The 25,321-nt window shown below is 38.0% G+C and overlaps 2 protein-coding genes across 2 annotated transcripts in view; one reads left to right on the plus strand and one right to left on the minus strand.

Annotated features, from left to right (window-relative positions):
• Positions 1-383: 383 nt before the first annotated feature.
• Positions 384-3,515, plus strand: LOC147235219 (serine/threonine-protein kinase pim-1-like). The gene is made up of 7 exons (XM_086177918.1): positions 384-657; positions 1,133-1,227; positions 1,341-1,388; positions 1,520-1,738; positions 2,183-2,360; positions 2,470-2,643; positions 3,415-3,515. Exons 1-7 carry the CDS (start codon positions 384-386, stop codon positions 3,513-3,515), a joined length of 1,089 nt encoding a protein of 362 aa, XP_086034044.1.
• An 11,119-nt stretch (positions 3,516-14,634) lies between these two features.
• The window catches only part of gal3st2 (galactose-3-O-sulfotransferase 2), a 29,124-nt gene continuing 18,437 nt past the window's right edge, over positions 14,635-25,321 (minus strand). The window contains exons 2-4 of the mRNA XM_086141318.1: positions 21,820-21,924; positions 19,163-19,847; positions 14,635-17,075 (exon numbers count right to left, since the gene is read on the minus strand). Of these exons, the coding sequence (XP_085997444.1) occupies positions 16,116-17,075; positions 19,163-19,847; positions 21,820-21,924 (1,750 nt within the window). The 3' untranslated portion in view covers positions 14,635-16,115. The remainder of the gene's footprint in view (positions 17,076-19,162; positions 19,848-21,819; positions 21,925-25,321) is intronic.

A 25,321-nucleotide genomic window follows, 5' to 3' on the forward strand; every position in this document is an offset into this window, starting at 1 on the left:
TGCTGTTTCTGTGCAAAACCATAGACCTCATGGAAGAATTTACAATGATAGCATTTGTTTAAAATGTAATTTCACCTCATTTATGCATTTTTTAGAGGGTTGTTTTGCGCAATTTCCTTCATTCATTTCTACGAGGCTCATTTACGGAATGAGAACCTGTATGAAAGATTATTTTTCATACCTTTTTTTTTTTTTCAAGATAATGTTATGTGGAAATGACTGCAATTCATTTAAGTCATATCACTTTTATTCATGTAAAAATAGCTTTAAAAAAACATGTTCTTTTGGAGGGGTGGTTAAATGAATGTAATAGGTTCTCTCATAACTAGTCTTTTCATGTCACATTTGGTGGAGATCAATCAAGTTTATGTCACTCAGACACTATGCTGCCGAAAAGGAATAGAAGAAAGTCTGGCATAGACAGTAAAGCATCCAACAAGAGGCAGAGAAGTGAAAACAACAGTGGTGCACATCTAAACGAAACCACTAAGGTGTTAGTGACCGGAGGGAAGTGGAAGAAAGACAGCAATGAGCAGCAAAGGTTAAACCAAGCTCCAACCACGCAGAGGAGCTGCGTCCTATCAAGGAGTTGCTCTGAACCTGCAGCTTCCAAGCAGGACAACGGAAACCAAAGTGGCTCCACTGCAGCCACTGGAGGTAAGCTGACAAAACACTGCTTTTCAACGGTACAGCTAGTTTTGACTGTCCATCTCCTGAGCTGGTCGGCCTCAAAAAATGCAATTAAGACCTTTTACATCTTTCCAGGTGTATTCTTATAGATGAGAGGTGAAAGAAAAGTCCAGTTGATGTGAGAAGATTTTGACCGTATATATTTCAGAAACACAAAACGTTTTTGTTTTTAAAAGTTTATATCTAAAAATCCCAGTTTATTGTTTTTTTTTGTTTTGTATACATATTGTATCTAAAATGATAAGGGTGATATCAGGTCCTTTTATTCTGCTGTAAACCTCAGTTAATCTCTCTCAATCTCTTATTTTAACAGTATGAAAATGGCTAATAGCTGACTCTTAATTACACAAACAACTGCTAATATTGTGTTAAAGTTCAGAGGGGTAGAAAGCTTTTAAGACCTTGACAAAAATCCGGCGTATTTGTCTATTTGTGTGAGCAGAAATGTTTGACAGCAAGTATATACAGCTTCAGCTGCTTGGAGAAGGAGCATTTGGATCCGTCTATGCTGGATATAGAAGATCAGATCATTTACCGGTAAGTGTTTTCCACATTTTTCCATACCGTAAAGATACGTCCAGTCACATTCTCACATTCACGCTTTTGGTTTCTCTTTTGTTACTCATTTGTTTGTTTGTTTTTACCTTTAGGTGGCAATCAAGCATATCCCCAAAGAAAAAGTGGAAACACATCCACTGGTTTGTGGTTTGATTCTCGTTCCACTTAAAGAAATAAATGAAATACAAAATACAATATTGAAAAGAAATCTTAACATTTTTCTTTCTATGCCGAGGCTAATGAGACATCATCAACATTATCTCTTCCCCAGATTTTGAACGGTAACATGCATGATGTCCCCTTAGAGGTTATAATGATGATGAAAGCAAGGCATTCAAGAAATTCGGCAGGTACGGCTGCCGTTGTGTCTTTGCAAAACTGGTACAGTCTGGACGAAGAATACATACTGGTTATGGAGCGACCGGTTCCCTCCGTGGATCTGTTCACATACGTTCAGGATAAGGGATCCCTCACGGAGGAGGAAGCAAAGGTGGAACATGATTTCTGCATTCCAGGATTTTATTATATAATAATTCTGATTTCCATGTATTTGATGATTATTTTCATCTGCATATACAGTACAGTGCTCACACAGATCTGTTCTGTCAGGGTGGCCCATGTCACAGTTTACATTCTCATATAAACCTTTGAATAATCGATAAAAACACCTGCACTGGACTTACATTAAATATCAGAAAGCCGCTGATTTCATATCAAGCACGGGACAAAAAATAGATTAATATTAGGGGTCCGTTTGTATGCCAGTAGGTAGACTTGGCAAGTATATCAGATCTTTTACCTATAAAATATTGATCCATAAGGTTGGAACTGTCTGTAATACTAAATAGATCCAGCACATAAGTCACATTGCACAGTAGTCTTGACTGCAATCATTTCTATTATTTTTCTGATATTCCCATTTTTGTTGACGCAGGATATCATGAAGCAGCTTGTGGATGCAATAGTCAGTATGCACTCGGCGGGAGTTTTCCACCGAGATATAAAATTGGAAAACATCCTCGTGGAAACCGGCTCTCGTCGCCCACATGTAAGAATCATTGATTTTGGCAGCAGCACTATGGTGAGAGACAAGCCCTACCATGGTTACTCAGGTAAGGGTTGTGGATCTATTTCATGTTCTCATGCATTAAAGGTGATCAAATCAGGAGGCCTTTTCCAGCTAACAATTAGCCCGTTGCTCTGTTTCCCATTGTATTTTAGGAACAATTCAGCACGCTCCCCCTGAATATCATGTTTGTAAGACGTACCGTGCAGGACCCGCCACAGTGTGGCAGCTGGGTGCGTTGCTCCTGGAAATGCTCGATGAAAGGATAAGCTTTAACACCATGGATTTCCTCAACCAGAAAGAGGATTTCAACAGCAAATTGTCACAAGGTAAGACACTAGTGAGGTTGATGCTTTTTCAAGGTCCCAACGCATGCACTGAAGTACAATAACCAATTCAATATTCATAAAATTCTACACAGGCGGGAAAATGTCTAAACAACATAACGTGTTATCCTGGAAATGTTTGGTGTTTATGTCTCCGACTAAGTCCTTAAGATTAACAGTAATGCTAATTCCATCGACTCTGAGAAATAAGGAAAGCGGGACAAACTAAACAAATAAATCTATGTGTAAATATAGGTCGCGCTTGTCTAACCTTGTGACATGAGACTAGCACCTTTATTTATTTATTTAATTTTTTACTTTTAATTAAATACGTACCAGTCATATCCACATATACGTACTGGAAATGCCTTTTTCCAAACAGTGCCTTCTAACGATAATAAAGATAATAAATAACTCAAGAAAAAAGGCCATCCATCCATCCATTTTCTATCCTCGTTTCGTCCTACTCCAGCTGATCTTCATCTTCATCCGCGCATTAAAAGCATTGGTCCGATGTGACGAGGCTAAAGGTTTTGGGGGCTTGAAGGTAATTAGCCCCCAAAATCCATAAATTAGACGCATCATTGGTTAAGCCGCAGCGTTCAAAGAGTGTAAAAAAAGTAGTGGCTTATAGTCCGGAAATCACTGTTTTTAGCTGTTTATTTCAAGACTTTGTTTAATTTTTCCAGTTATTATTGTATATATTAAGAAATAAGTATCACAACTATTGAAATATCAATTAATTGTGCAATTTCCATGTCCTCAATGTCTCAGAGTGCCAACGCTTCCTGAGGATATGTTTGGAAGTGGAACCAAGGAAGCGTGCTACCTTTGAGCAGATGCAGCTACATCCATGGCTCTCTTTAAGCCCATAATATTCATAAAATAAGTGTATTTAGTTCAAAAGAAAAATGAAGGTTTCAGTCACACCCTGTATCCTGTAAACTATCTCTGGTTGTTGCCGTTACAATTCACAAAGTGTTTTTTTCTGAGGTCAGTAATTACTAATCAAAATAAAGTAAAGCTGCACAAACTAGCATTATTTTCCTTTTGCATCACTTTTTTTTCTGCAAGTTCTGCTATTTCCATCCAGTTGCATCATGCTGGATTTCTCCTGTCTGCCTAAAGTTTACCCAAGTTCATATTTACATAAATAAGAGGCAACCAGTGCAAGGAATATTCTCTTCACGACCAAGTGATAATACATAATCCAAGATAATATCTAGCATCCAAATAACATAGGTATTTATCTGGTATTAAATATCAGCACATCATTCAGGCCCTCATCTGGCCAGGTTAATACCAAAATCAAAATGTCTGTCAAAAGCCCAAAGTTGATAAAACCACCCAAATTTCAAATATTCCATTACCATATCCAATAAATATCAGTTTAATTCGTTTTTAATCGATTTAAAGCAGATTATTGCAACCGTTGCAGGGTGTAGTTGACCATGAATCTGGAAGTCCAGACTCAATTTGTGAACCAGATTTTGCTATTTCACTATTGGGAGTTTTTTTTTTTGTTTATTAGCTCTGATTCATCCATATTAAAATAGAATGATCTTAACATTCTCCGCAAGTCCGTTCATTTTTACTAACACCACTTTGTTGTCTCTGGGCTCCCGTACAGTCGGCTTTTCCAAACAATGAACATTATCAGCTTCAATCAACAACAACAGCTGGAGGGTTTAATCTAATTGCGAGAGGGAAACAATAACACCGAACACAGGTAAGCCGGGCATCGTCTCCCAACAACCTCCAAGCCAAGGAACCGCCATGAAATATAATCAAAACTCCTCCGGCTGAACAACAATTAATTTCTCTTTCAACTTCTTTCACACGAGTGACTCATCCATTATACAGATGAGGCCTCTAAAGCAACTCTCACTAATTCAAGGCGCGGCCCCTAAAAACGCATCGTGTTTCGTCTCCCGGGAAACACCCGGAGGAAAATGGCTGTCCTGTTACACAAAATGACTTGCCCCGTATCCCGAGCTGTCGTTTTACAAGCTCCAGTTTCAGCTTTCGTATTCCAACCCTTTCAGTCAAAATGCAAAGACCATGATAGTGTGTGAGCACAGACAGCAGCCATTTGTTAGTGTCAGTGCTCTCTAGCTCCAACAACGCTGCCAACAAACTGCTTATGTAATTAAACGCGGCAGAGACGAGCCACCAACTCGACACAACAGCTCCCAGCCATGCAACTGGTTAACGGCCTAATCCTGTCTTGAGTAGAAAATCCAAATGTGGAATTGCTTGCCATCACACCAATGCAAACGCCTCATTTTGCTCTAAACCGCAGTGAACAGATGGAAATGAATCTATCATTTTGAAATATGGTAAATCTCTTGGGGAAATTGCGACCCAGATTCTTGTGATGGACAAAGAAACAAACAAATTTTAGCATTATATCATAGCAAACGACGCACATCCAAAATTCATTTAGGCTCGATGAATGAGGGTTAGTAAGGTGATCGGTTGTAGATGAATATCTAGCCTAGACACTTGATTTTTTGCTAAATTTTAGTAGTATTGTACGTTACGTGCAAGGTTAAAATGCAGATGCATATTTACACGGGGGAGAAAACAGCAATGCAGAAAAGTGGACTTGATTATATTTGCGCGGTAGTAAAATATTACCAATACAAGAGGGGGATTGTTGGGAGGGGATTTATGACGAAAGCAACAAACCCATTTCAATGCATATTTAAGCAAAACATTTTCACCACGTATGAAAAGAGGTTCATCTCTTGCAAGTATATTAAACTTTTTCAGTTTTGTCTATAGGATTCACCAAAAATAGTAGATTATGGCAAGGAACAACTGAACATGACAGAATTGTTTTTTTTTTTTTTTTTTTTTTAATGTCCTTAATTTTTTTTCTAATGCACGTAAACCAATTTTCACAACAAATACACCTGAGGTTAACAGGTAACTGAGGTTCTTTGGAAATAATGATTTCATCATTCGTCATCTTTGAATGTCACTTGGAAATCTTCTCTGCCACTGTGTTCGTACATAAAGGATTCTAGTCAAGCCGGGTTTTATTTACTGTATAGCACCAAATCACAGCAGAGCTGTCACATGACAATTTACATGAGGAGTGGGTCCAAAGTGCTCTCTTTAAAAATCATCTACAGAAATAAAACATCCCCCATGAGCAAGCACTTGACGAGAAAGAGGGAGGGAGGAAAAGATGGAAAGCAAGGGTTTGATGTAGACGGAGTGGGAGATGAGGATTGGGGACGGACTGGCTCAAACACAGATGTAACTATGACTACAAAAAAAGAAGGAAAGGATCCTCGAACCATCTTTTTCTGCAATTTTCAATTTCTTGCTCAGAAGCTTCCTTGGATGAATGATTTTCCAATATTTAATGCTTGAGATTACAAGTCTTTAGTGTAGCAATTTTTTTCTCACTAGATTTGGCAGGTAGCATTTCCACTGAGGCCGACAAATAAACAACGACGTCCAAATCCGAGAAATGATCTCTTTATCATAAAATATGTGCAAATATGGCAAGGAATCCAATGCCGATATCAAGGTGTGGGTAATCTCTTACTGAAAAGCACAGGTGTGTAAAAAAGTCAAAAGGCATAACTGCGGATGTAGCCTTGGTCCTCAGCATTTGTAATTCACCTGAAAAACAATCCTAACTGTCGGGATTTGCACGGAGGGTAATATCACCATCATATTTTGACTAGTAATGCAATTTTGAATACCTTTATTCAGCCTCATTAATATGAATCCATTTTGACTCTGACAAAGTTGTAAGTAGTAAATCAAACCCTGAAATGGCTAGAATTTTTCTTTTTTTTTTTTTTTCTGTCCTTAGGGTGTCAGTCTAAACCTTAGCTCAGAGCCAGATTGAGTGTTGAGATTTCTGAGTGTATCAAAGTGATTTCATCACACCCACCAGCTGTCTTTCGGTAACGAAACTTCATTAATGCAGGTCGCTGTTCTGGCTTTTGGTGGGACAATGATGGATTAGACAGCACTCGGTATTGGCATCGGTTGCTGCGTGTCCTCGAGTGGATTTTTATTAACTTTGCACGTTGTTCTTTAGTACATCTTGCATGGTTATACACAGTTAAAAATCAGCTGACTGTACGTCCAAATGTGGTTTGACACATTTTCTTTTTTGGATGCAGCACCACCTTGAAGATGAGAAAGGAAACTTTCATGGTTTCATTTTCTTCTCTATAACTGATTTGATTTTATTCCAGATCATTAGATGGTTTTTTTTTTTTCCTTGATGGATTTTCAAATTTGCTGGGTACCGTGCAAAGCAAAACCAGGACTTACAAACAAAATATACACGAGAGGCGCGGTGATGTTAACTGCTCAGATGTTCCTTGGCAGAGAAAAGATTAGTGCTTTTCTTAAAGGTTGACCTGAGTTTTCCAAAGTTGGTAGCCTCTTTGGAATATCTTCAAAAATATAAACGACCACATAGAAGGGGTCAATTTATTATGTCAAACAATTTCAAATAAAATGTATTTTATAAAATGTATTTTTACATGTTCAAAAGTATTGGTTAACTATTTTAATTTTATGAGTAAACTGTTCTGCACTCAGTCCCTAAGAAAAATAATAATAGTTTAATAATAATAATTTATATTGTTATTCAAATGAGCTCATCACAACCAGAGCTAGTTCTGATAACCTCTTCAACCTCTTAAAACACTTATTTTTCACATTAGTTTGGAGTTCCCAGCTCTCATTGGGTGAGAGGTGAGGGAAACCCGCCCGTCACCAGCCAATCACAGGACGTCATATAAAAAGGCAGACAAACAAGCCAATGATATGAATCCATATTTACATGTCCACTATCTATTATAAACGCATGCTAAAATATGAATTTCCTTCACTGTGATTTGATGCAGATTATTAGTGTAATGGGTCATTTGTTTATCAATACAAGAGGGGGAAAAGTGAATTTACAAAAATGGAGAAATGGAAATTGTGAGGAAATACTGAGTAGAGTCAATTGCTTTTTGTCAAATATTAATATTAAACTCCTAGTGGAGTTTAGTCGTACCAACCAATCAAAGATGGTTGTGTTTCCTTCTCTCTCGCTATCTTGATGAAATTAGCTCAGATTCTAAATGTAACAGATATTTATTAAAAAAAGAAAAATTTGCATTCAATTTATGACATAACTTCTCAACAACGTCAAATTTTATTTTATCTAATCACATTGATGATATTTGACAGATGAAGCCTTTTATACTGAGCTGAAGTGATTGAATAAATTCAAAATGTTTGAAAATTGGTTTTAAGTTCTTTTTAAATGGCTCAACAAAATGTATCCATGCTCATTTTGCCCAAAAAAATAAAAATAAAATAACGAACACTCAAAGCTTCTAGTTACCTAAAATAAATTCAGCTGTGTATTGTTGGACCAAGTAAAAACACATAAGTAAATAATAAGTAAATAATATTTGGGGGCAAGAAAATTGACAAGAAGTATCTTGATTTACATTATATATATATATATATATATATATATATATATATATATATAAATGGCATAGTAAACTATACTATAGTATACCATAGTATACTAGTATAGTATACTATACATACATGCATACATAGTATACTATAGTATAGTATACTATGTATGCATGTATGTGTGTGTGTGTATACACATATATATATATATATATATATATATATAAAATACTCACAATCCCATTTTACAGTATATAACTGATATAAATTCTGTACTTTTAAATCACTGTTTCATTTCAAATGGGATGCATTTTATTTTAGAGGCGGCATTATATTATATATGAATATATATAATTTCAATAGCTGTGTTATTGTCTCAGGCAACCTTCAAGTTTTAATTCTACTCGTGACTCGCGATATGTGGCTGCCTCTGCTGAGCAGAGCTAACGTACTTCCCCTCTTGTATTATAGATAGTGTGTAGAAAAAGATGATGCTCTGAGATTAATTTGTGGATGAAGGCCAGAGGACAAGATGAAGATTAGAGAGCATGGCTCATTGTCAGGTCTTGATGCAGCAAATAGGCAATTTTTTGTAACGCCTGTATTTTGGCCCTTTATAACTGTCTTTATAAAGTAATGATTATTGTCCTGTTCTTCCTCTGAGTGACTTTTTAATGATTTTTTTCTACAAGAAATCCATTTGTCAAATGATTTGACTCCCCATTATGCATTTTTTTGTTATTTCTGTTTGATCTGTTTTGATAGGATGCTGTACAGACTAAAACAAAAATAAAAGGAAGAAATTAATAATTGAAGGAATGCAGAGATGAGCAGAATGGTTGACGGATGAATGGTGAGTGCGGCAAGGTGCAACCAAGCGCAGCCTCAGTTGTAACAGTCCAAATATATTTGGCAAGGCATGTTAATCTGCACATGCTGGATAAGGAACAGAACAAACAAAAGATTACCGCTGGAACACCCGTATCTGCCCGCTGCACTCTGTGCCAGGAGGGAGGTGGTTCCGTGTTGGTGGATGCGTCCTGCCAGCAGGAAAAGTTAATCGAACTTTCAGAAGTATATATACTTTCAAAATATATATTTCCATCGTTGTGTAGACATAGAAATACATAGTAACAGTTTTTACACAAACATAGCCAACTACAACTACAATCTTATGTTTAAAATGGTTATATTTGATTTTATTCATGATTTTAAGAGAATAATAAACAATGCAGGGAAGGAGGAATGTCTTTTTTTTTTTTTTCTTGCTGTTCAATGATACGCCATGTGCACGTATTTATATCATTATTGTTCATTTGTATATCATGTATGTTTGAATCATTTTTACATGGCTGCTATCTTGGCTAGCTCTCCCACGCAACACAGATTTCTGATTCCCGGTAAACTAAAGGTGAAATAATAATCAATAAATATGCAAAAGTTTACATCCAACGGGCGTTCGAGCACGTGGAACGGCATCAAACCTCGAGCGCACAGCCAGTTGTCCTGCAGTGCTGGTCACGCAGACAAGGCCAAGATTTAAAATCCTGTTAACACTGGAAACACGGAAACATTGGAGTTTTAGAGAATGATGCGTATATCATTTGAAAGCTTTACACCAGTGGCGTTGCTGAAGTGACGTTTGAAACTAACTGTACTTTCGGCGTTCACTTGGCTTAGACCGCACCATCTGGGGCGTGCATGAATAATGGAAACGGTCGGGACGGCAGCGCAGGATGGAAAGATTCATTGTTTACACTACATCAGGTCAAAGAGAGACATTAACAGTCCGGGCTGAAGAAGAAACAATAAAAAGCTTTTCGCTGCAAAATCACTTTAATTTTTCACATTTCTTTTATGAGAAAATTTACTAAACAACCTCATATTTTGACCCAGTACTGGATTTCATTTCCAAGCTTGCTGTCATTTCAATCTTCTCCTTTGCTTCCTTCTCAGAAAAATCTACCAAATCTAACTATTTTAGTCTGATTCCAATTCTTTCAGATAAAGAAGCCAAATACTAGCACTTTGGAGAGCTTTTATCCACGGACGTGTATGTGGTGGTGTGAAAGCAGATTACATCAGATCTGTTTTAATTATCTTTGTGAAAGTTACATTCAAAAATAATGGGAGTTCATTTAAAGCAGGAACTTGATCATTGTAATAAGACTTCTTTCGATTACCGTTGTCAAATGCTAAATCATGACCAAAAAAAGATAATAACCCCCAGTATTGGCAGAATTTCTGCCTTTTTAACTTTTTGTAGTGAACTGATGTATAGTGAACCACGTAACCCGTGTGTTTTTTTATGATACCATGCGCTTATGTTTTTATTTTGCCAAAACATTATATATATGGGAGAACTAAGGTAATATTTCAGTCCCAGCTTCAATTAATTAATGGAATTTATTCAAGTATGGATGACTAGACAAATAATGAACAACGCTAATGCAAAAATAGGCGTAAAACAAGTATTTAGTTTACCTTTCTGTCAATGGGGAATCATGTTGTTCTTTTCACCATTTGTGAAAATGAGATAGATGACAGTTAACAACCATTTAGATCTAATCAAAAATGTCCTTTTTGAACCAAAACTATGAGTTCTTTTTGTTTAAAATATGTTGATATAATCTTGTAAAAAAAAAGCCATTTTTTTTATTCGATATTTTTTACAGTATTTATTTAGTATTGTAAAATATGCACCGATGATAAGTCCTTTATTGTATTCATTTCATTAGAAAGTGAGGTGACAATGCCAGGTTGTTCCTCTTCACACCCACCCACTGCACAGGTCCGAGTGGGAATCTGAGGTTTCTTTGTCTGGAGTGAATGATCATCGGTTATCTTTTCGTCGTGCAAACTGGGCTTGTATTTCCTCGAACCGAGAGGCTTCTTCAGTTCGTGATAATTGGTTGACGCGCGTCTCCAGAGCCATCCAGTGAAGCTCTTGTGCAATCAGTGTGAGGTCTGATCACTCCAGCTCCTGGAAATGTGTTTGCAAAGTAGATGGAAGGGTGGATGGATTTTCCTAAAACAGAATTTTACCGACAGTTCGCGTGACTTGGCCACAACGACAAGCACAAACATTTAAAATAACATCTGGGAGAAAAGTTCATGTTTGTTTCATCTCTAGTGAGGTTCATTGTTTGTGTATTCAGTGAATAACAAGATTAAAAGCGCTGCTTCCGTTGGTCAGCTGGTTTTATTTTCATGATAATTACAATTGCGTTCAATACTGTTTTTCACAATTATGATTTATTTTTCACTTATGCGAAGCCACACCCAAATATGACTTTGAAACGAATCGCCGTGATTGGTCGACTGGACGAAAATGAAAAAAAAAAAAAAAAAAGCCAACACCATTTAGCTGTTGCTACGCTAAAAATAAAAACAGAAAAAAAATCAACACATGGTTTGCTGTCAACAGGCCAGCATTTTCATGTTCATTGTGCTGCATATTTATCCCGAACGTTGCTACAGCAAAGAGATAAACATGCAAACATTTAGCAAACTAATTCAAAGTCACTGCACAGCCTGATTAGAACTGCCGCTGATCACACAACACAGATGCGCCTCCATTAGCATAAGCACACACAACAGCTCAGTAACTACAACACACAACAGGCGCAAATACCAATAGAGCTGGTGGATGAAAAGCGGTGCATTATGTGTTTGCATTGCACATGCATGCTCTTCATGAAGCCACACACACACACACATACACACACACACACACTGAGCTGAAGTTGTGCATCATGTGCCAACCACCATGTGGCAGCACCACCATTGTTTCATTAGGTTTGTAATGATTTCACTTCAAGAAAGTAGAAAAAAGGCAAGTTGTCCATCTAGTGGTGAGTCATATGACTGGCTGGTTCTTTCACTTTTCCAAAAAAAATGTTCTCCTTTTCTCACCGGCAATGAAATGTACCAAAAGATGCTTTTTTTTTTTTTTCCAAAAACAGGTGTGAAATTTCCCCCCAGAGATGTTAATTTTTTTTATTATACCGGACTGACTCAGAAAATTAGAATATTGTGATAAATTTTTATCATCTGTAATGCAATTACAAAAACAAAAATGTCATACATTCTGGATTCATTACAAATCAACGGAAATATTGCAAGCCTTTTTATTATTTTAGTATTGCTGATTATGGCTTACATCTTAAGCAAACTCAAAAATCCTTTCAAAATATTAGAATATCATGAAAAAGTCATTTTTTGTTTTTTTTTACCTGCATTACAGACGATAAAGAGCTTTATCACACTATTCTAATTTTCTGAGACAGTCCTGTATGTGTTTTAATCTCTATTTGTCTTCCGTCATTGTTTGATATTTTTTTTTTTTTTTTACAAATGTTTTTGACCCTTTTTGACCCTCATATTCATTGAAGGGGTAAAAATGCATTAAAAGACAAACATTTTCTTCATTGGTTGTTCCCTTGCATATATTTGTCATCTATTTACTGGAAATTGGTAAAAATATCTTATAGATATTCATCCTTTTCCAAGCTGTGATCAGATGTATGTGGAAGTAAGTTCTCAACTGCTCGGTTAAGTTATTTGAAACATTTTAATAAAATGACAATATTATAAATATAACATTATATGATATGCTTTACATGACTGGTTACTGTAATGTTTTCTAACAATATTTTTTAAAAGTATCAAATTAATACAATATTAAAGGAATGAAACTGATTTACTTTTACTTGTTTTTGACCGGGTAATTTCATGCTCCTTCACCACATTTTCGCAGAGCAATATTGTCTTTTTTTTTTTTTTTTTTTTTTTTGGTGATGTCATAAACATCACCACTTTCGGGTGTTAAAAGTATCAACTTCAGTCATTTTTTTTTTTCCTATATTTCCATTCCTTTGCAAATTTGGAAAGAGGAGAAAATGTACGTGCGCTTAACGCACAGTTAACAAAGTCCAAAACATGATGGTGGATCCGAGTGTGTTTTTTGGAAAGCTGTGCAATGAAACGATGCCTTGTTCCTTTTGGGAAAAAGTCAAGCGACAGAATCTCCGTCTCCTTGTCTGATGGTAAAACAGATCCTCTGCTGTTTGGATGTTTGGTGCATAATTGCCAAAGTTATTTTGAAACAAAGACACACTCAGAGAGGACGAGCGCTGATCTTGACACATTTTATATACAATACACAATAAGCGAATTACGCTAAATGGGTAAGACTGTTTTACTCACAACTTAGAGGAAAATGGAAGTAAAAAGGTTATTAAATAGCAAGAAGACCTGCAATTTTTTTCTGATATTTTGTGTATAAAATTCAACTTCATTGCACTGTTGAGACTGGATTAAGCATGCTTGAACTGATAAACACTGCCTAGCAAATAAATAGAAAAAATATATAAAGAAATAGAAAATAAAAGTTCTCAGTTTGTCTTACACGTTTTTTTTTTTGTATGTATATTTATACGTCTTACACCAATGCATGTCTTGGTCAGATACATGTGAGTATCTGTGTCCTCTTTTTTAAATATACAGTATGTATTTATAGATGTACAAGCAAAAATAAAAAGATGCACACACACATACAGACACACACACACACATAAACAAACTGGCTCAGTTGGTTGGATTGCGTTTAATTGCTTTGACCTCCCTGTAGCGGGAGCCAACACACACACACACACACACACACACACACACACACACACAAGCACATGAAAAAAATATTCTTTAAATTATTCACTTCAGGCAAATAGGACTGCGATTTGTGGAAAGTATTCCTAAAATTAAATGAGGCACAAAAGATGAAATATGATAGTGTAAACCACCGACAATCTGGAAAACTAATTTATGTTGGTCTTAAAGTAGGTGTTTTTTTAAACCATAGAGGGTGTTGAAAATGGCAGAACATTTTGAAGGAAAATGTTTTCTTAGTTTGCAATTCTCTCTGCAGGTAAAATGGTATCAATAATTGATTGCAATATAATGAAACATGATGTCATTTTTTTTTTCTTATTTTTCTATTTACTGTTAATTTGAGACAACTTTTCATCACATTTTCAGATAAATAAATCAGAAGCTGTCTAACTGGTCTACTTCCAACCTTACTTTTGTCATGTTCATCTTATTACTTCTGTTTCTTGTTGGTTTTAAAAATAATCTATTTTCAATGGTTTTTCAGGAAATTGGGTTGTTGCACTGAAATGATTCAAAGCGGTTTGCCAGTAATTTAGTGACGAGGATCTCATATTATTAGTCAATATTCAGCATAAAAAAAAATGAAGAAACATCCCTAATTTAAAGATGTGGAAAGACAACCATAATAGGATATCTGTTGGAAAATATCACCCAGAAAATTGGTGTAGTTTTACTGCGAGCACCTGCACCTACACTGATGTTGACAGTTTTTTTTTTGTCATTTTCTTACCGGACGATTTTTAAGATTTATTTGAAAGATAAGCATTGCAAAGCAGTAAATATGGCGAACTCATTTCAAAATGTTGCGCGGTCTCATCTGTCGCATGAATCTCCTCCTACAGGCAACGGGGCAGAAATACGCATAAACACACAAAAAAAATAATAATTTATTGTAACATAATCGGAATGCCAACAATGGGGAGAAAGTAATTACAAAACAAATAAACAAACATAAAATCAGCAAGAAAATAACTTACAAAATAGTTACCTGAATGTTGTGAAAAATGAACTTTACTTTAAAAATTAAATTAACTAAATCTTTTCTTATATCTATATCTATATATGGAAGAAATATTGCTCCTATTTAAATAAATGTTTAATAAGTCTTTCTTCTATTTTCATTTGTTTCTGTAATTGAAAAACATTAAACTGCATTTAGAAGCCCTAATACACATTTAAGTATCTTATTTGTTTTCTGTTGTTCCTGTTGTTTGTGTGTGTGTGTGTGTGTGTGTGTGTGTGTGTGTGTGTGGGTTTGTCATTGAACCCAGAGCTTATTATAATGGTTGTATGCTCACTTCTTCGAAACCAGCATCCGGAATATCATTTTAGGATAAAAGTTACTGTGTATCACAGTTTTAAGGTCATGATGGGATGTGTTGATCAGCTTTACATCATGAACGCGAGTAAATCTAAAATCCATTAATTCAATCAAATTTTAGCGGTAATATGACAATTGTTATCAATGAGCCAAAAGCAAGGGATGAATTTGACATAAAAGATTAAAAGGCCACAGGTAACTTTAAATACAAGCTAAAATAACACCTGGTGTGCCCTCGCACGCTGGAGGATTTGAGTCGTATATATTTAACATATATAAATAAAATCTTTCAATATGCGTTATGGTGATTGGGCCTTCGACCTGCTTGACCTTCACGCCGGTACGAATCACAGCAAGAGCACAAATCTCAATCTTTGGAAGGCCGGTATCTCACAGAAAGCGTTAGAAACAGACGTAGAGTAAAGATAATTGTCACGGCGTGCAAGAGTCCATCTATGGTTTGGTATCGGCTTAAACTTGAGCTGTGTTACCGGTGCTTTGCACATTTAGTTTCCCAAGCAGCCAATAATTACATACGATGTGTTTTCCGTTGATCTCTTTTTTTTCCCCCCCGATTCTTTTCTCCCGAGCGCACGAATCCTAAAACGCACAGATCACTGTCATATGATACTTTTGCTGCATCACAAGCAGATGGCCGAGCATTTGCATTTGACAGGTAAAAAGTGTGCACATTGTCTCAAACCCCCTGCAAAGTTATTGTTGATTGTCCTAAAAGATTGCATCAAAATCCCTCTAATTTTATCGCCATGTTATTGCCATCGAATTTTTTTTTTTTTAGATTCCATCCTGCAGGATCAACATCACCCTGCGAACAGTATTTATTTAAAAACTCACATTTGGTAAGGCTGCAAATGCAATGCTAGCGTCGGCTGTAACCATTACAGTTCAAATTCTTCAATGAACTAAACCGCAGAGAAGCAGCTTTTTTTTTTTTTTTTTTTTTTATTTTAACGAAAACTCAACATTAGACAGGCGTCTTGGTGCGAACCATAATTCCGCGTCACGGTCACGGCGTATTTGCCGTGTGTGTTAAACGCGCATTCGTGATTCTTTTCTGTCTGACGATCTGCCGTTGACGCTCTTCCTTCGAGCGGCTCGTCCACATCCAACCGCTTCTTTCCGTCCGCTGACGCTGAGACGCCGCCATCCTCGCCGCTTTCCTAAGCTTAGCCGCTCTCTCCGGGAATTGTTTGGTGTACAGATAATCTGTGTATTGCAGTTCAGGAGTTATAAGTCTCTCACATTTAGTTTTAGTTTGTGCGTCTATGCTCGGATTTAGGTTATAACCCTGAATGACGGCCGATCCGTACTGAAACGGCTTTAGCTTGGCGTCTTTAACCTGGGACGGGTGAACCGCCTCGCCGTCTTTCAGACAGATTTTCGCGAGTTTCGACTGTAACTCCCTCAGCTGCGACACCTCGGCGTTCATCCGTTCTCGTCCGACAAGCCTGTCCACTTTGTGCCAAAAGGTGATGTTAAAATGCAGATAGATCCTCCAGTCCAGCGCGTTCCATCTCTTGATTTTCTCCGCCGTGTCGGGCGACGGCGAGCGGCGAGTGTTCCCGCTTCGACCGTTCAGCCTGAAGGACGCGACGTCCTCTAGAGACCAGCAAAGAGCGCGTTTGAGCAAAATCATGGACTCGTCGAAGTACTCTGAAATAAGAACAAGGTGGAAATCCCGTTCGATTGTCGCGACGGCTTTGCCGACTCGCTCCTCCAGTTCTTCGCCATCGGTATTGACATTGTTGTCGAAGCCAAAGTCGAAGGCCAGGAGGTTGCGAGCGTAGTGGTTGCCGATGATGCCGGGGTTGTAGCCGTGCCAGCTGTTGTTGAGGAAAATATCCAGGCTTTTAGTCTTCTGGAACGCCTGGATGCTCTTGTAGTAACTGAAGATGGACTCCATCATGTCCACTGGGTTCCTCAGGATGGAGAAGTAGAAGGAATCCGCTGGCATCACCTTTGCCACCTGGAAAGTCAGATCATATTGAAACTAAATACATTTAATTATGTTTATCACCTATACAATCATTTAGCTATTCGGTATCTTTGTCACCAGATTTGTATTTTGGTAGATTCTTTGGTTTGCAGTGTAAGTTCATAAGTCAGGAGATGTTTGGATGTCAGCTCTGTCAAATATGTGCCCAAAGCTGATCACGTAAAGAATTATTCAACCTTCTGTCCATTTGTCTGTTCAGTAAAACAAATACAATGAAATCATAGAAGCCAGTCATAATATTCCTTCTTCATATTTCAACCCCTGAAACATTTCAAGCTAAACATGTAAAACTAAATATAAGTGGAAAATTCATCCCATCTCTCACCGTTCGAACTTTTTCTGTCTCCATCGCCATCCCTCCCCTTTTGCTCTTTTCCCTTGTTAGTGCATGCCAGCGCTTCTCGCCTGGCCGCCCGCCCCAACCGAACTTCCTTCATCGATGTATTCCAGTGCCTTCCGTCAAGCCATCCGTCCCCAGACGGACTTTTGCCCCGTTTGCTGTATACTAGTTCCTCCTGCCTGGTCTGCCTGTTGCTACCCTGCATCCTCTTACCTGCTCTGCCTGTTCCTACCCTGCATACCCAAAGCTGGTGTCCCTGTTCCTCCCTTGCGTCCCCCTACCTCGTCTGCCTGTTCCCTACTTGCGTCCCCAAACCTGGTCTGCCTTATCCTGCCCTGCATCCCCAAAGCTGGTGTGCCTGTTCCTACTTTGCATCCCCTTACCTGCTCTGCCTGTTCCTTCCTTGCGTCCCCCAACCTGGTCTGCCTGTTCCTACCCTGCATCCTCTTACCTGGTCTGCCTGTTCCTACCCTGCATCCTCTTACCTGGTCTGCCTGTTCCTACTTTGCACCCTCCTACCTGCTCTGCCTTATCCTATCCTGCATCCTCTTACCTGGTCTGCCTGTTCCCTACTTGCGTCCCCCAACTTGGTCTGCCTGTTCCTACCCTGCTTCCCCAAAGCTGGTGTCCCTGTTCCTACCTTGCATCCCCTTACCTGTTCTGCCTTATCCTATCCTGCATTCTCTTACCTGGTCTGCCTGTTCCTACCTTGCGTCCCCAAACCTTGTGTGCCTTATCCTGCCCTGCATCCCCTTGCCTTCTCTGCCTGTTCCTTCCTTGCGTCCCCTTGCCTTCCCTGCCTGTTCCTACCCTACGCACCCTTGCCTTTTTTTGCCCCAACTTGTTCACGTACCTGTTCTCCCCTCGAGACAAACTTGGTTTCAAACCCTAAGTCTTGTGTCTGCGTATGGGTCCGTTCCCCGAAGCGTAACATATTTTGGAGTATATTGTCTTTATGACTCGTTCATTCCTTGTCTATACCACTGATCATCCATGCAGGGGGGCTGAAGCCGACACAAGCTGCCTCTGGATGAGGGTGAACATTTAACCCGGACAAGTAGTCGATTAAAGGGCCAAATCAGTAGCGTGAGATAAACTCATTCACTTTCTCCCCTCTTGGACTCAAACCAGGGACCTTCTTGCAGTGAGACTGAAGTGCTCACCACTGTGCTTGCATGCCATCTAGTTTTTTTAGATCAGCATATTCTTTTGCCAGGACGTTTTGTGACAGATGTCCAAGGAATAATGAAAATATGTTCATGGCGAGAATTAATCCTCTAGAACATACAATCTACGTTCATACCATATTTAAAATGTATGTTATGTGCCTTGTTTCCTTTGTATTGATCTCAACATCCTGCGCTGTCCTGTGTAGAGTTAACCAACTGTTCTGTGGCAACAATGACACAAAACCTCAGTGAAGTCAAATATGGCTTGAAAAGACTTGAAATGTGTGAATAAGGAATAATAATTTATGAAGTATCTGAGTCAATGAACTTGGGGAAACTGATTCTGCGATTCAGGCCTTATCAGACGCATATCTTGTACTGTGGATGGAAATGACTCTGCACCTTATATTTTGACCATCATAAATAAATTTACTCATACAATTCATCCTTCACCAAGACTCCGGACAGATATACAAGCTGATCAAAAACAGCCTTTCCCTGAGTTGAATCAAACAACTTCAAGTATATGTTGAAAAAAAAAAGCTCACCTCAGACTTTTGAAACCTCATGTGATTACACATAATGTGGAACTCCTTCACGGTCCTGCTTCTGACTCCTTCCACAAAGTGTGAAGCAAAGAAATATGGATAAAACAATTGGCTCTGCTTCTTCAGAGGAAGCGCAAAGGTCAGGTTCCTCTTGTCGCCATATCGATAAAGGATGTTCAGGATGGTGCTACTGGCTGTTTTGTGTGTCTTCAAGAATACTATGTGAGACTTTGGCTCACATTTTGCTTTGGCAGAGTCAATCTCAATCGGAGATGTGACTGAAGTGGAACCGGAAGAGAAGGAGCTGAGAAGGGGTTTGTTTTTGTCAGCAGGCAAAAGCTCTCGGGAGTTGGGTACGGCCAAAGAATCCGGGAATGCAGAGTTCAGCTTATTTTCACGTGTGGCTTGTAGCACGTTTCCAGCCACGACATTTGCTGCCTCTGTCAGAGAGCCTTTATCAGGGGTTACGGTTGAACCGAGAAATTTCGACTTGATGTCAGACGATGGCTTTTCATAGTCTTTTTCCCCGCGATCGAGATCTGAACCTCCTGGTGGAGTCCTCTCTTGCTTCAAATCCAGCGCAAACTCAGTACGGAGGCTCTTCTTCACTTTTTGCAGAGCAGGGAAGAGTTGCTCTTGTTTGACAGGAAATTTCAGAGTTAGGAATTCTGTCGGCTTGTCGTTCCTGTAAAAAGGACGCACAGTGAGTATACCGATGTACCTTCTTTTTATCACTTGACAAAACTTTATGTCGTGATCTGAGTGATACATTTTACTCTGATAAGACACGGTTCAACAGATTCATACACATTTTTCAACATATTCCTGTAATATTTCAATGCAGCCTAAGGGAGCCACAAGCCAGGCTCTTTTTGAGCCGGTCCTAACCCAGGAAAAATGCAGAGAGTTGCATCAGGAATGGCTTCTGGTGTAAAACATGTGCCAAAAAAAATATGGGAATTGAAACTACGACTCCCACAGCGGATCTGTCAACAATGACTCCCATTGGTGCCAACAACCTTCACGGTACCAGAGGAAATAGGGCTACTGTGGGTCCGAGAAGGAGAGAAGGAAGGCATGTTTGGAAGCAGAGAGAAGAGTAAAAGCAGGAGTCTGGGACTGAAAGTAGGGACTTTGAATATTGGGACAGTGACAGGAGAGGCAACAAACGACAGCATATTCTGTGCGTTTCAGAAGACCAGGCGGAAGGGTAAAAAGGCTATAAGTTTAGGAGCTGGTTTTTAAGTTATACTATCATGGTATTGATAGAAAGCGAAATGGAGTAGGAGTTATCTGGGAGTTTGTCAGGAATGATCCGGAAGTGAAAAGAGTGTCAAATAAAGAGGTTAGTCTGAAGCTCAATGCTGTTAGTGCCTGTTACCATAAGTAGGACTTGAGTTAGTAGAGAGGGAAAAATTCTGGAATCCGTTAGATGAAGTGACAATATGTGAGACTGGTGCAGGACATGTATGCAGCGAGACAAGCAGTGCAAGCAGTGAGATGTTCTAACAGAGAAGTTCAAGGTAGAGGTGGGACTAAATCAGTGATCAGTTCTGAGTCACTCCTTGTTTGAAGTGGTGATGGACAGGCTAACAGGTGAGGTGAGACAGGAATCTCCATAGACTATGTTTTTTTTGCAGATGACAGTGTGGTCTGTCATGAGAGCAGGGGGAAGGTGGAGGTATGCTCTTGAGGAATGAAGGTTGGCCACAGCAAGACAGATTACATGAATGCGAATGAGAGGGACTGATGTAGACCGTTGAGACTAAAGAAAGTGGACATAAAGAAGGTGGAGGATTTTAAGTACTTAGGGTCAACAGTCCAGAGAAAAGGACAATGGGAAAATGGTAAAAAAAAAAAACGCGTTCAAGGATGTTGAAACAGGTGGAAAAAAAAAGTATAAGGGGTCACGTGTGATAAAAGAGGACCGACCAGAGTGGAAGGAAACGTGTACAAGACAGTGTTGGGACCAGCAATCTTCCGGAAGACCGAAGAGAAAATTTACGGATGCCGTGAAAGAGAACATGTAGTGAGTTGATGTGAGAGAAGAGGATCCAGAGACATGGGGTCAGATGGAGGAGGTTGATTCGCTGTGGTGACCTCGAAGGGGAGCGCGCAAAAGGACAAGATTCCTGTAATATTTCACTTTGAATAACCACCAAAAGATTTTTTGCACCAAAATTGATTGATTGGTGTCAAAATAAATAAATATCTGGTATAAATCAGCGCTTTATATCCAAAAGATGGGGCGCTATATCTCCCCATGGTCAAATTCTGTCCAGTATGTCAGGGACAACGTTAAACCAGTGGCTGCGGTTCAGCTTTGGGCAACATAAAACCTTGATATAGTATAGTTTGGTATAGTTTGATCAGCAAAAGTACAAAAAAAAAAAAAAAATTCAGACATTTTCAATTACCGGTACTTGTTCTCATCAGTTTCCATTCAAAACAGGGATCGACTGAACACAAACTCACTCCGAAATCTACAAGCACTTTGTAAAACAACCTTAGTTCAATGTTTGGCTATTCAAATATCTTGTACTGTAGATTCTAATTAGCTTTTTTCTGCATCATTTAGTAAACGACGAGCATTTCTTTGTCATGCTGATCATTCCGACGACAATATTTGTCCCTGTGGGACGTCGGTATGACCTCACCTGACTTGACGGATGACAAACGTCTGTATGGCGATGCAAACCATGAGCAGTATGAGTATCGTCCATATGGAGTGACGTCTGCTGCACAGCACTCTCAACACACACCTGTAGGGGGGGTTAACAAAATAGACATTTGACAATAATGCGGTATATACATATGACACACACATACAAATATATATTTGAAAGCTATAAGGAAATTGCCTGCAAAGTCTACAGTTCTGTGGCAAATGTAGCTCGCCATTGCTGTTGACGCTACAGACGCTAGAATCTCAAAGTAATACAAACTTAAAGATTTTCATGTCTGGAATTTAAATTCATCTTTAATAATGAAGTGACTGATACCTTTTTGCTTTCCAAATATGGATCAGAGGGAATAAATGAAAACAGAGCTAAGCTATCATAACCGCTTTATCTCTTGTCTCATTATAAATGTGTTAATTGTGTTGTTGTGCCAAAACATTATATAATGATTCAGTAAATTAAATAACAGCTACGGATGGATGGAAAGCCAATAGGGAGGCTCGGTTCTGAGTAATGACAGCATAAGAGAACAATTTTGGCTCCCCAGCTCTTCCAAGGACTTACGCTGCCTCTGGGTGAAACAATAAATAAGGGTCTAGTGGAATGAATTTTCCATTTTAGCAAACTGAAAAAAACACAGTCTGGGTTTCACAAGCAAACTCTCCCCTGGTAAACACACAGATGCCCTGCCTGATTTATCATCAGCGCGTCACGGGCCTCCATCTACATCTGGTTTCAAATCATACGTCACAGGAAATATCCACGCTGCTATTCTAACCATCGGCCCGGATATTTGGACCTAAAACTGAGAAGAAATTCCAACATTACAGATAAAGGTTTGTTTTTTTGGGGTGCTTCTCGTAACGGCGGAATTGTGTGATAAGACCCTATACTTGTCTTTTTTTTTTTTTTTTTTTTTTTTTTTCGCGCCATAACCAAAGCTCATGCATTAATGCCGTCTGACGTTTATTTAAAGAATATTAAGTCATTGCTCAAGTGTTCCTGTGATTTCACACACTTGTTACTCTTGTGACTTCCTTGAAATGACTCGCGGCCATTTGACAGTCATGAACCTAAATAGGCGGATTTGTCATCGTCGAACAAACGTGCTGTTTTTGTTTCCTTTCCCCTCTTGCTGATATAACTGCAGATTTGTTAATGTATCTTGGAATAAGGTAATACGTGCGTTCAGTGCTGTATTATTACTGTATTAATACTGCTGTATTATTACTGTATTAATACTGTATTATTGGCTATCAGACTTTTTAATTCCTCTTCCTTCAGCCGAAGGGAATATTCAAATCTTTGTACTTTTTAAGACCTTAAAACACTTGATAGCCTTAACTTTGACACTTTATATTTTATTGTATTTCTTATTCTCCCTCCTTCCTATTATTATCTATTATTGTTATGTTTTACTTGAAACTCTGGCACAACAATTTCCTTCGGGATAAATAAAGTTGTTCTTATCTTATCTTATCTTATCTTATCTTATCTTATCTTATCTTATCTTATCTTATCTTATCTTACTTGTGATCTAAGTGAGAATTGAATGAAATCTAAAGCACGCCAAGTATTATTCATTTAGCTGAAACCTTTATTTCCCCTTTTTTAAAAGTGATGAAATCCAGAGTTCTATAAATGGATTTGACTTAATGTATATTAGGTCAGGGTTTTGTTGGAAGATGAAATTAAATAGAGAGCCTTGTGTTTACACTTTAGATATTAAGCATGAAAATTAAGGTGTAGTCAGGTGTAAAAAAAAATATATAATTAGAATGCATCTGTCTATTGATTCAAACACGGATGGCCATAAAACAAAGTTTGAAACACTCTGATATCTTAATTTTAAAGCAAAGATAATGTTTTGGAAATTGAAAACTAACACACAACATGTAGATTAACTCATAAAATGCATTGAGTTCTAGTTAAAACAAATGATGTCATTAATTAGTCATCAAATTTCACTTGTTGTATAATAACATTAGCATTTTGTCACGGTCTGAAGCATTATGTAATAAAGAGCTTGAACGCATTACATAATACATGTTCCCACATTATGTATCCATAAAAGGAATAATAAAGCATTACTTCAAAGTAGTGTTGAATAAAAGTTTTTATTTGTCATTTAAAAACTAGCACCTCTAAATTGTCATCAAATTTCACTTTGTTGTGTAATAACATTAGCATTCTGTCACGGTCTAAAACATTATGTAATAAAGAACTTCGACGCATCATATAAAATATGTTCCTACATTGTGAATCCATAAAAGGAATAATAAAGAATTACTTCAAAGAAGTGTCAAATAAATGAGTTTTTATTTGTCATTTAAAAGCTGGCACTTCTAACAAGTTTAGAGAATTCCATCTGCGGGGGAGAAAAAAAGACACTATTTTAAATATGTTAATATTTATAAACTGCGCAGCAAAACAACCATTCTGTCCCGTATCTGTCCTGCAATCATAGATTTGCACAAATAAACTTTCTCACAGCAAGAAGCATGAATTTAGACAATAAGAAGAGAATTCCAAATGCCTTAAAATGTTCACTTGTATAAACATGCACACTTTGAATATATCTAACAGAAAAGTCGTATTCTTTTTCTTGTTTGTTTTTCATCACTTGCATACGTTATTGAGTATATATTCAGTGAAATTGGATGATTATTCTGTGAATTCAAAAAAAACCCTTTCAAATGTCTGAATTAGTGTTTCCAAGGCAGGATCTGTGTAATTCTAATAAACTCTACTCCTTAATTCTATTTTCATGTGTCACCGGCTCGGTCTCATTGGGTTTATATTCCACGAACGCACTCGTCTTAATGTAAATAAACATCAAGAGGTCGACGTTGCTAATAAGGTTCAAGTTTTGTTCAAAGTTGTGCATTTTTTTTTAATGAGTCTGTGCGGTTTCGAGCCAGAAAAACAGGAGAAAGAGCCCTTCAGGTATTTCCATGCAGGAAATATTTGAGGTTTGTGTTTTGCTGAGCTAAGGGGGGTTTTTAAGCCAGTAATAGCTACTCTCAAGAAAGGAAACTTGGTATTTGTCTCACCACATATGAGATGCACAGATTAGGGGTGGGGGATGTATGGAAGGGTGCAGTATAGAGCTTTGCTGACATATTTTATTTGGGGAAAACTTTGGTACATTTAGACGTGACAGAGGAAAAAGATAGAAAAAGATAAGCTATTCATGCTTAGTGTATTTCCAACCGCTAGCGGTACCGTTTGGAGTCAAATCTTATCGTGGCGTGAGATGGTGACGAAGGAAGGAACTAAGGACTGTCTCAGAAAATTAGAATATTGTGATAAAGTTCTTTATCTTCTGTAATGCAATTACAAAAACAAAAATGTCATACATTCTGGATTTGTTACAAATCAACTGAAATATTGCAAGCCTTTTATTATTTTAATATTGCGGATTATGGATTACATCTTAAGAAAACTCAGAATATCATGAAAAAGTAATTTTTGTTTT

This window comes from Fistularia commersonii, chromosome 3 (assembly GCF_037954325.1).
Source record: "Fistularia commersonii isolate RoL2024-O1a breed Wild chromosome 3, RoL_Fcom_v1.0, whole genome shotgun sequence".
Classification (NCBI taxonomy): domain Eukaryota; kingdom Metazoa; phylum Chordata; class Actinopteri; order Syngnathiformes; family Fistulariidae; genus Fistularia; species Fistularia commersonii.